Source organism: Mytilus galloprovincialis, chromosome 3 (assembly GCF_965363235.1).
Source record: "Mytilus galloprovincialis chromosome 3, xbMytGall1.hap1.1, whole genome shotgun sequence".
Taxonomy (NCBI): domain Eukaryota; kingdom Metazoa; phylum Mollusca; class Bivalvia; order Mytilida; family Mytilidae; genus Mytilus; species Mytilus galloprovincialis.
The window spans coordinates 102,292,766-102,306,757 of NC_134840.1; the positions used below are offsets into that span (position 1 = coordinate 102,292,766).

Below are 13,992 nucleotides of genomic sequence, written 5' to 3' on the forward strand. Positions count from 1 at the left end.
AATATATCTGATGCCACGGTGGAAGAAAAGTGATTGTTGTATGATGTCAAAAGTTAAAGTGGGACAGATTGTAGGGTCAAGCGGGACATATTTTCAAATAGAGATAAGTTGTATACACATTATCCCTAATCCTTGCTGACCCGAGAATCTGTCCCGCTTGAGCTATTGACATCATACAACTATCACTTTTCCATTGTGGTGTCAAGACATTTTATATCATGACGTCAAAATTTTCAAGAACCTGTGCGATGTCCAGTAATGGCGGACAAATAGCGATAAGGTGTATTAGCATAGCAAGATTTCTCTTCAGTGATTTCACTCTTGGATGTAAAATGATATAATTGGATACGCTTGTCTGCGGTGTTTATTTGACTTTTGCCGATTTATATATGTCTAGAATCAAAGTTGTGTGTGATTTTAACAATCATATTTCTGAAATATGTAAAAAGGCATCAAGACAATTAAATATTCTAAAACGTATGGGTAAATATTTAAACAGGCTAGGTAGGTTAACAGCATACTACTCATTCATACTTTCGAACTTTAACTATTGTCCAGTAATTTGGCACTACTGTAGTGAAAAAAATTCTTTTAAAATGGAAAAAATTCAAGAAAGAGCTCTAAGATTCATTTATGAAGATTATGAAATTCCTTACGAAAAATTGCTAGAAAAATCTAAATTACCATCTTTAAAAATAAGAAGAATAAAAACAATTGCAATAGAAACATTTAAAATAATTCACCAAAAAAGTCCAAGCTACCTTCATGATTTGATTGATATAAAAATTAACAAGTATGATTTAAGATCACAGGAAACAGCAGTACTCCCAAGAGTTCGAACTACTAAATATGGCTTAAGATCATTTCGCTATAATGCTGCACAAATCTGGAATGAGCTACCGAACCATTGTCGAGTGGAAACATCTTTCGACCAATTCAAAAAATTGGTACAAACATGGGATCCAAGTAACGGCTCATGCCAGTGCAGTGCATGCATATAGTGTTTATGCCTATTTTATTTTACTTTTATTTTCTGTGTGACTATTTGATTTGTGCAATCTTATTATTAACTTGTGCTATGTTTTAAGTGTACTATATGCTTTTAACTTATATATGTCATTATGGTATCTTACTATATATATGCATTATATGTTTAAAATTGTGTTGTTTTCATGACTTTTGTATGTGTGTATTGTATTGTGTGTGTGTGTATTGTATTTTGTTATTAAGTCGATTTGAAAAGCTCACTAGATGTAGTTTATTGAATATCGGCTCTAAATAAAACTTTGAATTGTATTGAATTGAATTGAAAAGTTTCAGAAACTTTGCAGTGGGTCTCATTGGGGTCTAAGCGTGACAGGGGATTGCCATTTTTTGTTAGCCTGATATGTGAAAATCAAATTATTGTGCCATGAAAACGGGAAATTAAGTATTGCAGGACACAGGAAATTACAAAAAAATGAGAATTGCTAATGTACATAGTGTATGCGGGATATGGGAATCTGACAAAGCCGTAAGAGGGATCTGGGATCAGAACCCACCAATGAAACTCCCTTTGAAGGCGTAATAGCAATAAAGACTTAATTAAGTGTCACACAGAGAGCCCCTCCCCCTTTTTTCGTTTAGCTACTGGTTGTTTACCTGACTGTTCATGAGAAGAATTGAAATTTTGATATTTCTTATATTGTTATTTCTTTTTTCTTTATTAGTTTGTTTTCTCACATGATACTTTGTCAACCTCAACGAGAGACCAGGGTACTATGCATTCAACTTGACTTTGACTTTCCTCAACATGTGCAAGGTGCGACAAATATAAACAAAATGACGTCACGAAACGCCTGCGTAGAACGGTTTCCCATAAGCCATTGATAACTTGTCGGCCATGTTGACATCTCCCGAAATGAAAACAGGAATGCCAAGGGTGTAAACAACAAATATGAACATTCAAGGCTTAAAGTTTAATGTTAAACAACAAGTGTCTATCATAATATTCACCCGTCTCCATTTATAATGTATATTATTTCATATCTTATTTTTTCTGTACCATAAACGAGCCCACTAAAGTACGGAAGTCGACATTTTTTTCAATAACATTGTCCATTTTGCATCGGAGCAAGTGAAATATTCATTATATGAGCAACTTATGCATACAATTATTTACTAATTATGAAATATATAACTTGTCCGGGTTGATTAATTAGTGAACTTTCGTAAATTCTTTGGAATATGTCTACAAACCAAGAACGATAACTACAAGAATATTTTGCAAATGCTAAACATGTCTGCAGAGGACAGAGTGAAAAAGCTTACACATCTTTATGTGTCTGACCTCCAGAATAGCAAAGGACAAGCATTAAGCATCGAGACGCTTCTTGATGTTCTGGTAGTGCTATATGATGAGTGCTGCAATACTACTTTGCGGAGGGAGAAAAATATCTCGGAGTTTGTGGAATTTGGTGAGTTTATGAGTCATATTAGTGGCAATGGGGTATAACTTATAGGTCACTAGGATAGACTCAGCATACACTGGTTGATTTTGAGATAAGTCTTTAAAACTCAAAATCAATTAAATTTGCTGGCCAAATGTTGGATACATGTGACATTATTTAATACACAATGGAAAAGTGATTGTTGTATGTGTCAAAAGTTCAAGTGGCCGGGTCAGCCAGGATTAGTGATAAGGTGTATTATTATATGTGAAAACATAAATGAGGACCAAGATGCATCTATAAGCATTATTGTTGTTCAGGAATTAGCACCAACTGAACTATTGATGTCATACATGTACAACAATCACTTTTCCATTTTGTACTACATGTACGACATGAAAGTTTTACAGGAACTGTCCACTCCAGTACTTTCAGACAAATAGCGATAAGATGTTCAATGTATAAATGTATTTGCACTTTTGGTATTAAGCTGAATTTTTTCTCTGAATGACCTTAGATCTACTCCAAATAACCTTCTGACGTCAAGTAACAATCACTTTTTATTTGTGACGTCAAATTTTTTAAATTGTGATGTCAAGGTTTACAAGAACTTGTGTGATTTTACGTTATTGCAGACACATTTGCATAAAAGTGTAAATACATCTATTGTTTTAGGCTTAAAAATATCAACTTGTGGCAATCTGATTTATTTCTGGTCTTTTTTTCTGCTGTCTAAATTTTTAGTGCTTTAAATATAATCATTCATGTAAAAATGCATCTCTCAGACTTTTTGGACCCAGTGCAGAACCCGACTTGTTGTTTCTAAATATCAGATGTGAAAATATAATTAGCAGAGCTAAAATCTGTTATTGAATATATAAACCTTTCATGACCATTTGTTGGCAATATTGTATGGTCTTGATCAACAATCCATACTTCTGTTGTACAGTCACTGATCCAATGTAGGTTACGGTGTAGAATGATTTTATATGAAAGATCTCAACTAATTAGCAACTTGGGAGGGGGGGGGGACTATAGAAAATGGTGTTCAATCAAATGGTCCGAGATCACAATTATTTTGTAGTGCATTTCTTTTAGAACATAAATGAAAATAAAAAAAATCCCACCTGTGCTTTCTCAAAGAAACTTTTACAGTGTGTTATACTACTTTTGGGACAAATTATATCAAAATTATAGAAAACTTCATTGGCTCTAACTCAAAATATGGACAATTTTATGTTTAGGGCGTCTTGAAATTTTTTGACAGATTCCGAAATGCTAATTTTTAACCTTTTTCAGCTGGACCAAATCACTACTTTCCTTTAAAATTTTGGACCCAAATTTTTTTATAGTGTAATTTCACCCCCTACTTGCAATTTGAGGCATTAAACAAGGAGAAATAAATTTGGAAGGGGTTTTAAAAATAATGGCAAGTAACCCACTGTCAACACTAGGGACTATATTTGTGAACAACGAAAATCAAGGGACGACAATTGTGGTCTCGGACCAAATTACGTGAAACACAGGGGTTTGATTATCTTTCATGTTATTGGTACTTTCCCCATTTGTAGGTGTTACTTTTAAATTTATTCCATGAATACTTTATATAAAAATTCTATTTAAGGTGGAACTTATCCATACATGTACATGTAAAAATAGCATAGGAGGGTAAAAGCAGCAGGTATTTATTACCTCCAAATGCCTGGAAACAGAAAACAATAACACTAATGTTATTTAATTACACATTGCACAATTATATGTTTGAATTAAACATGTATCAACAGCAAAATACCTAGGGGTAACCTTTAACCCTAACTAGAATTTATACACAACCAAAAAATCCTTTAACCATACATGTGAACCTCCTGACGGGATTACAATAATCCTGTTTTCAGGGGTCTCCTCCCGTCCTCCCGTTTAGGAGAAAAAAATCCTGTGTATGAAATATTTTATGAATGAAAAGTTTCAGCCGCCATTTTTATACGACCACAAAAATTGAAAAATTTTTTGTCGTATATTGGTATCACGCTAGCGTCGTGGTCGTCGTCATGTTTCACAGCCTATCACATGTATGTTTAATGTTGGTCAGAAGGTGTATAAATGTACATGTATACTTGTTCTATCAAAGCTCCTTTTTCCTTTTTTGGCAAGTATCTGTTGTACTGAAATTTCCATGCTGTGTGTCATCATACATGTACATGTCAGAACTTTTAAAAACAACGATTATTTTTTCTAAATTGGCCGAAGCTGAAGTGCAAAGCACTTCTAAATTCATAGGGCTACAAATTCACTGTAATTTCATGTTTCTCTTTCAATTTCCTTTTCAGCTAAACCAATTGTAAACAGAGTCAAGGAATTTCGACTCCATAGAGATGATTTTGAGACAGTGAGAATTATAGGAAGAGGATCTTTTGGAGAGGTAATTATAAGGTCATTTAAGTTATATATATGAAAAAAAAAAAGAGTAAGGTACCAGTCTTATTTGGCATACACTGTATTTCATTTTACTGAAATTTAAACTTTAGACTTAGTTTATGTTTGTTTTAAAGTTAAGGTAACTCGGAAATTAAATATTGTTGTTTTTGACCAATGCACAGAACAGCACCTTAATATTGACGAAAAATACATAGATTTCCATAAACTTTTAGAAAGCTTTTGAACCTGCAATTAGTTATATTGCATATTTCGATAAAGATCTTTCTAAATTTCTTCTAACCTTTTCATCCCCAACAATGCATCAATGTCTTCAGCTAAAATCAGTTTCACAGCATTTCATGAGTATATAATTAAGTTTTGTATGCTTCATTTATGTATAGCTGACCTGACAGAAGCTACTCCTAGACGATGGCTTCCCTGGCTACTATGACTCAAGTGGGAGATCTTCATAATAAATATCAATGAAATTCTGAAAATTCTACTTTTTGACCCAAAATGTCCAAATTTTCAAAAATTGAATGAGGCTTTACAAATTCATTACACTGAACGATGTCCATTCCAAGTGTTTTGTACATAAAACAGCATTATATGTCAAAAAGTAAACTAGTTTGGCTTCAATTCTTCCATAATCTTTCAAAGTTCTCGTAAATTCTGTGAATTTTATCTGATTTTGACAACAGTTTTCAACAAACGTAAGTTCCATGTTTTCACCTTCATCCCCGTATTCAACAAACTCATGTTTGCAATGTTTTGATTGGGAAATGTAAAAGTGGTATTCTGATCCTGGTAAAATTGGACTAATTGCAATTGTTAGCTGTGACCTGTCATAAGCGGGAATCCTTGTAAACCGAGACTGGTAGGCGAAAGAGTTAAAAATAGGAAAGATAATGGCTTCCTCTGTATAGCAGCTTTGGTACAATAGCTGTTTTATTTCAATGTTTTACATTTCAACGGGTCTTCAGTGAAAATCACAAATATTTATTCTGGGGTTTCATTTGATTCTTTTACTTATCAATTTGGATATATATTTAGGGCCATTAAATGCTTCATTATGAGTCCTTTACTGAGGAAGTTAAGGTTTGCACTCATCTGTCTATCCATCTGTTTTCCACACTTTTTATATGACCGCAAAAATGGAAACTTTTTTGGTCGTATATTGGTATCACATTGGTGTCTGCGTCGTCGTCGTCGTCCGAATACTTTTGGTTTTCACACTATAACTTTAGTTTAAATAAATAGAAATGTATGAAATTTAAACACAAGGTTTATGACCATAAAAGGAAGGTTGGGATTGATTTTGGAAATGTTGGTCCCTTCAGTTTAGGAATTAAGAGCCAAAAAGGGCCCAAATAAGCATTTTCTAGGTTTTCGCACTATAACTTTAGTTTAAGTAATTAGAAATCATTGATATTTTGACACAAAGTTTATGACCACAAAAGGAAGGTTGGGATTGATTTTGGGTGTTTTGGTTCCAACTGTTTAGGAATTAGGGGCCAAAAAAGAGCCCAAATAAGCATTATTCTTGGTTTTCGCACAATAACTTTAGTATAAGTAAATAGAAATCATTGAAATTTAAACACAAGGTTTATCAACACAAAAGGAAGGTTGGGATTGATTTTGGGAGTTGAGATCCCAACAGTTTAGGAATTAGGGGCCAAAAAGGGGCCCAAATAAGCATTTTTCTTGTTTTTTGCACCATAACTTTAGTATAAACTAGAACACACCCGTGATATCACGGGTACGTGACTGAATTATAGTATATAACTATGCGCAAGCCTTATTTTAGTATTAGTATTGTCATCTGATAAAGTCATGCCGATTATAAGATACACAGTTTTTCTCTGCTTTCAAGTCTTTCTGTTTGAACCCGTCGAACTGAAACAATAATATTAATTATTTGGAAAACAAAAGGTCCTGGAATGGAGTATTTTTTAATCAACAGCATTGTCCTATATAAGTTATAAATACAGTTGAATTATTTGCTTCGCTGTTTTACGTCATGCCCACTAACAAATTGAAAACTGTGCCTATACGCCTTATTTTTAGTCCAGATTTTTAGCATTCGTATTGTTATCTTAGAAAGTCTTACTAATTAAAATACTACAATAGGTAACAATTTGACAATTAAGTAGTGTCAACCCTGTGATTATGACCCGTGTAATACTATATAGCATATTAATCCTGAAAACAACGTTTGGTGGTGCGCCTGTCAGATGCGGAACGTACAGATAAGGTAATCGGTAACAGGTGAATATACTATTGGTATCGGTATCGGACTCGACCCAGAACTTCTTAATTATTGGCAATATTAATTACGTGGAAAACAAAAGGGCCTGGAGTGGTGTAATTTTTAATCTACACCTTTGTACTATATTAGTTATATATAAAGTTGAATTTTTTTATTTGTCGTTTTTACGTGATGACGGCTGATAAATTGGACCTCGTAATTTTAGTATTATAGATGTATTGCCTACCAAAATTTAAGTTGTGGGCAACCATGCAAAAAAATTAAAACTTTAATTCCTTTGAGCTTTAACATGGAAACTGGTAAATAATGCAAATGCCTACCACATACATGCATCATTGACTTGCCATTAGTGCCTCATCTTAAGTTGACCTAATCACAAATTTGTGAACCATGCGAAAGTTTTGAAGTTAATAGACCAGGGCTCAGGAATCAAGGCCAAATAATCTCTATGGAAATGAGATGTGCCATTGATTATACAACACAGTTGAACAGCATACCAAATATAATTTAGTTGACTCATTGTTCCCGTTAAACTGACCTTATCCTTGGAATCTAATGTAGTGTTGTTGCTGTTAAGAGCATTGCTAACATTAATTATCAATCTACTAAAAAAAACACTTTCTTTACCAGATTGTGTTTCTCTATTAAAATTGCATTGCACCGTCACTCGCTGAATAATTTCAATGAAAGTGCATGTTTGTCATTATGACATTTAATAATTTAACTTGTTGATACTTTTCCTGGAGCTGGCAAGCGAATCATTCTTAATTATGGAATTCTCACAATTTCTTGTGTTTTTAATCTTTAATTAATTCTGTGTTTTTCTGAATTATAATGTTTAGAGCGGTGTTTTACACTTATTGTGCAACGTATTTTGTATAGATAGTGTTGTGCGCTGCACAGTGCATTCTATTAACCAGATGCTCCACAGGACGCAGCTTTATACGACCGCAAAAGGTTGAACCCTGAACAGTTGTGGCAAGTATGGACACAACATTCAAGCTGGATTCAGCTCTAAATTTGGATTGTGATTAAATAGTTGACACAGCATAGGTTTCTGACACAGAATGAATGTGGTCTAATGAACTTAAAATTTTTGTTTTGCCTTTGAGCAATTCACTATGCTGTTGAATATTAATCCTCTCAAAAAAATGTTTGAAGAAATTTTCTTTTTATTTATGAAATCTGAAATGAGAAAAATTTAACACCCCCAGTGGTAAATCAATGAACCCCAATAATTCAATTTTTAAAGAAATCAAACAAAGTTTAATTTTGGACCCTTTGGACCTACTTAATTGTTACCTATTGTAGTATTTTAATCAGTAAGACTTTCTAAGATAACAATACGAATACTAAAAATCTGGACTAAAATAAGGCGTATAGGTACAGTTTTCAATTTGTTAGCGGGCATGACGTAAAACAGCGAATCAAAGAATTCAATATTTATAACTAATATAGGACAATGCTGTTGATTAAAAAATACTCCATTCCAGGACCTTTTGTTTTCCAAATAATTAATATTATCAATAATTGATAAGTGCCAGTTCGACGGGTTCAAACAGAAACAGAGAAAACTGTGTATCTTATAATCAGCATGACTTTATCAGATGACAATACTAATACTAAAATAAGGCTTGCGCATAGTTATATACTTTAATTCAGTCACGGACCCGCGATATACGGATGTGTTCTAGTTTATATAAAAGATTAAGAGAAATTTCAGTAGCCCTAACAAAATTTTAGTGGCCTTTTGTGATTGGGCGCCTGCTAATTTCAAACCCTGAGCTCATGTGATTTATTTGTCCCCGCCCCCACAATAATGGTTCACTGACTTTGAATGTTTGCATAGTTTACATTTAAAAAGTGTTGCAATTTTAATTTCAACATTTGTTTGCTGCTGGTGGAGGTACATGTTATCACAAGGTCACCTAATTCTAGTTTTTATCTCAAAACTTCTTGTGTTATGATCAGTGCAACTTATTCATGTAACAATGGTAACTATTTGTTATATCATACATTGACATAAAAGTGTTACCATTTATCAGCAAAAGTTGCAGGAACCACTCAAAACATATGATTTATTGCTCAGTTATTCTTTCACTCAGTCAGTAGTGATATGAGGCCTAAAATAAAATTTCATTTGTTTGGCATTGCCGCCCGACCCACCGAAAAACTTGCCGCCCAAATAATTTTATTTGCGTTTCAGAAATTTATTTTTTTTTATTTAAAAAAAATCGAAATTGTGCCGGAATTTGATCGTATCCGCCGAGTTTGTTCCTGGCTTTACTTATTTCAAATCACGATCTTTAAAGCGCTTGTCTTACACTGTATTAGGAGCAAACATTTAAATGACATGGAATAGAAAAAGTCTGCCAAAAGTAATGTCAAAGAGGCCGACAGGGGAAAGCATCTCCCTATGCTGCAATGCATTGGTTAAGGGAGATGGATTTAATCAAAAATCAAATTTTCAGCTATTCTTTGAAAGAAACGTTCTGAGACACCTTGTAGAGGACTCAAAGTTTATCTTTTGTAAAGCAGAAACAGATGATGTCTGCTCGACTTTATCGCTTCATAAGGCAGCAACCATTTGATTTTCTGGGGGGGGCTATGGTTTTTTTTGGAAAAAAAAGTTTGTTTCCATGTTTTGGTGAAAAAAATAATTTGTTTTGGACCCTGAGTAAAAAAAATTGTTTGTTTCACCCTCAGCTGCCACTATATGTAATGCTAAAATTGAAAGAAAAAAATTGTCTTCGGTTTGTCGCTAAAAAAATAGATTGTTCTTCGCCGAAGGCGAAAAAAAAAGTTTGCACAGAAAAAAAAACCATAGCCCCCCCCCAGAAAATCAAATGGTTGCTGCCTAAGATAGAAGTTTTTCACCGGGACATCACAGCACAAATATGCGTGGCTCTTACATTTGTTGAACTTATTAAATATTTGAAATTTATCATTGACAAATCTTCCCTTGAACCAGAGAACAATGTATCTACTATAGTCAGAACCACAATGATGCATTCAAGATAATTATGGCTGTAATCACCAAATCTTAAAGACCAAAATGGTCCCAGATTTACAGGTTATAGTAGTTTTGTACCAGTAGATGCTAGCCTGGTACAAAACATACATATTTTAAAGACTAGCATCTTGTGTCAATTGAAGTACTTCCCCCCTTTTCTTCTTAACATGAATAAGATAATTCTTAAAACATAAAAGATACTGACAGAAACATATTTATAAACGTATCTTATGTACCAGTGATGAATAAAATCCCCTCCTTTTCCACAATTCTAAGGGCTCATTAATTTATCTGTATTCATGTAATGCATGTCCAGATTTCTGTTAATCAAACAAGCATTACAACCCATAATTTATTTATCTGCAAAAATTGTCTGTCCTGCTGCATATTTCCATTTTGAATTTATCATACGTTTTGAACCTAGCCCTGATAAACCTTGCACGTAAGTATATTAGTATAAACACCATGTCTATTTGTGCCAACCTTTCAAATTTTTAATATTTTGCTATCCTAATTTGGTACAGATCCTTTATCCTCAAAACTTATCAGGGGCAGTAGGCGTGTTTGTATGGTAGTTTGTCACACCTTGCATGTATGATTACTAGCCTCTAGGTATTGGTTTGAGCCCTAGTTGGGCAGTTGCAAAATTAAGGTTTGATTTTCATGTCGTGTGGTAAGGTTAGTCAGTTTCCTACCGCAGGTTGGCGTTTTCCTTCAAGTACTGCGGTTTAGTACGCCACTAAAACTGACTGCCATGAAATTACCCATATGGTGTAGAAAGTGATGTTTATAAAACCAAGGCAAACAATCAAAGTTTTAAATCTTTGTCCATTTGTACAAAGAGCCGTAGTGGTTGAGCCATTTAACTTATGGTAATTTTACCAAACTGTGACCACAACTTCAAGATGTGACATCAGGCCTCTGTTCAATGGGCAGTCCCACAATAAACGTTCAATATTCATGTCATACATCTTATATGGTTAATTTGTCAGTTTCCTGCCTCAGTTCTGTGTTTTTTTCTGGGTACTTTGATTTACTCTGCCAATAAAACTGACTTTCTTGCATAAATTATCCATATGATATAGAATGTGACATTGACGGTTGACCCCTTTCAAAGAATCCACCAGTATGTACACACAACAATGCTGCAATGCTTTAGACAACATTGGTCTAGAGACTTCATGATTTACATGTATAAAGCTTTTAAATGTAAAAAAAAAAAAAAAAAATCCCTACCTACCTACCCACCTGCTGATAGTGTGGGTCGGCAATGCCAAACAAACAATTTTTTAAGGGTGGCCTGATATCAGCTATGATGATAATCCATTTCTTTTCTAAAGTTCATCTAAATATATTGAGAGACAGAAACAAATGTAAGTTGCATTTTGTAAATGAAGTGCATCTCATGTGTTTTTCCTCTATGTACCTTCATCAGTAATGCCCAAAATTAAAAAAAAAAGTTCTAAGGATGTTCTTTGTGATGCCGCCTTGTTGTAGTTTTATGCCATTTAATAATTACTTGTGAATTTCATTCATTATTCTCTCATCTATGATCTGTGATCTTTTATTTATTAAATAACCAATTATCTTTGAGAAATAAAGTATAGATTGATATTCAATGTGTCCATGGATAATTAAGACATGCATTTGTCCTGTTCAGAAGTAGATTTAGAGGGTGCTGTGTTCCCTGCCAGCTCCTAATGGAGCTGCATATATGATTATTTAATACACAGACTGTTTAATTACATGTCCCTAGACCTACTCCACATAAGGCCCCCTATTTTAACATACCACATCTGCTGTAGAATTGGTATTAAAAGATTTTCCCTCGAAATCTGAAAAGCATTTTGATGTATTCTCTATTGCATTTCTTTGTCTACCTGTACATCTATTTTTGCTATATTTTTGTTGGTACTGCTTTTATCAAAGTATTAAATGGAAGCTGATGTCTATAAAAATTTCTTTAATAGTACTTTTAAGTTAGACATTATGAAAAAAATGCTAATTAATTACAGGTTGCAGTGGTGAAGTTGAAGAATACAGATAAAGTATTTGCCATGAAGATCTTAAATAAATGGGAGATGTTAAAAAGGGCAGAGGTAATATATAATCAGCTGTTAGATATATATCCAGGATTACATTTCAATTCTTATCTGACAATACAAATCTTCTGCTCTGTCTTAAGTATGGCAGATTAAATGCACAATCCTGCATAAATGGTGCAGAATTATCTGTTGTCTAAGATGAAATCTTCAGAAATAATACCACACCTGGTTTTTAGAAGGTCAAGGTTAGGTTTCTGGTTTCCTGCACTGTTTCCCATATGTAGTAGTTTAAATAATTAAATGCAAACATTTGTTAAAATGATTTATTTTTATAACAGATATAAATATGTTGAGTTAATGTGTGTTATATCATGATCATCAGTGAAGACAGATTATTGGGTCATGTTAGGTTAGAAATGCAGAAGGTTGTCATGCCAATCCAATATTTTATAGGTATAAATGTCATACAGACAAAAACAGCTGGATCATAATGCTGTTTTGTTTCATCTAAATATAACATGAAAGATGTTGAAACGTAAACAGAGGGCAAGTCTAGAAATAAATGAAATGAGCAGTAGTTTGTCTATTTTGCTGATCCCCATTATTCATAGAATTTTAATTGACCTCTGTAATAAGGCAAACAAAAAATATGTGTGGATTTCTTTGCATACCCCCTTAATTTATTCTTTTAAGTGCCTATCCTAAACTTTACATTGTCACTTTTGTTTTTAAGTTGTGACAAAATTGCTAAATAGAAAAGGGTTTCTAAATTTGTTCTGTGTATTATTCTTCAGAAGATATATTTTTCTTTGGATTTTAATGAGCTCTTTGATTAAATAAAAAAACAATAAAAAATACATGTACACTGCTTTTGGTAATATTTTAATTGAAGTGCCTCCTAAATGGTACCCCTATTATGTAATTTGTGTAATAGAAATGAAATGAGTAAAATGTGATGTTGCAGTTAATACTTCATATATAGTAACATGAGGCTTGACATGTGCTTCCTCCTATTCAAATGAAATCATTTAGACATAAAGAGAAGATTTCACTTCCTGTTTGTGGTATAAACAGTAACATGAGAGTGCTCATTTCAAGTGATCACACCTTTGATGATATTTAATTTTATCTATATCAAGTTGTGACCTACTTTAATTTGTCAACTTCAAAGTGTAGTGGTTTTTGCTATGTCACATGTTTGTAATTTCTGATTGTGCAGTTTAATGTGTCATTTGTTTGTCACAATATATGCATATGATAGGTTAAACAGATCAAAATTTTTACTAAGAATTAATTGTTATATCATCACTCTGCTCCTTTTTTAGCTCACCTGGCCCGAAGGGCCAAGTGAGCTTTTCCCATCACTTTGCGTCCGGCGTCCGGCATCGTTAACTTTTACAAAAATCTTCTTCTCTGAAACTACTGGGCCAAATTGAACCAAATTTGGCCACAATCATCATTGGGGTATCTAGTTTAAAAAATGTGTGGCGTGACCCGGTCAACCAACCAAGATGGCCACCACGGCTAAAAATAGAACATAGGGGTAAAATGCAGTTTTCGGCTTATAACTCAAAAACCAAAGCATTTAGAGGAAATCTGACATGGGTTAAAAATGTTTATCAGGTCAAGATTTATCTGCCCTGAAATTTTCAGATGAATCGGTCAACCCATTGTTGGGTTGCTGCCCCTGAATTGGTAATTTTGAGGAAATTTTGCTGTTTTTGGTTATTATCTTGAATATTATTATAGATAGAGATAAACTGTAAACAGCAATAATGTTCAGCAAAGTTAGATTTACAAATAAGTCGACATGACCGAAAT

At 33.5% G+C, this 13,992-nt stretch overlaps 1 protein-coding gene across 8 annotated transcripts in view; it reads left to right on the forward strand.

Annotated features, from left to right (window-relative positions):
• The first annotated feature begins 1,871 nt into the window (after positions 1–1,871).
• The window catches only part of LOC143069588 (serine/threonine-protein kinase MRCK alpha-like), a 60,139-nt gene continuing 48,018 nt past the window's right edge, over positions 1,872–13,992 (forward strand). For 7 of the 8 annotated variants that reach the window (XM_076244288.1, XM_076244292.1, XM_076244290.1 and 4 more), the window contains exons 1-3: positions 1,872–2,456; positions 4,757–4,848; positions 12,142–12,225. In XM_076244288.1, coding sequence (XP_076100403.1) covers positions 2,270–2,456; positions 4,757–4,848; positions 12,142–12,225 — 363 coding nt within the window. In that variant the 5' untranslated portion in view covers positions 1,872–2,269. The remainder of the gene's footprint in view (positions 2,457–4,756; positions 4,849–12,141; positions 12,226–13,992) is intronic. The other variant, XM_076244291.1, reaches the window with a different exon arrangement.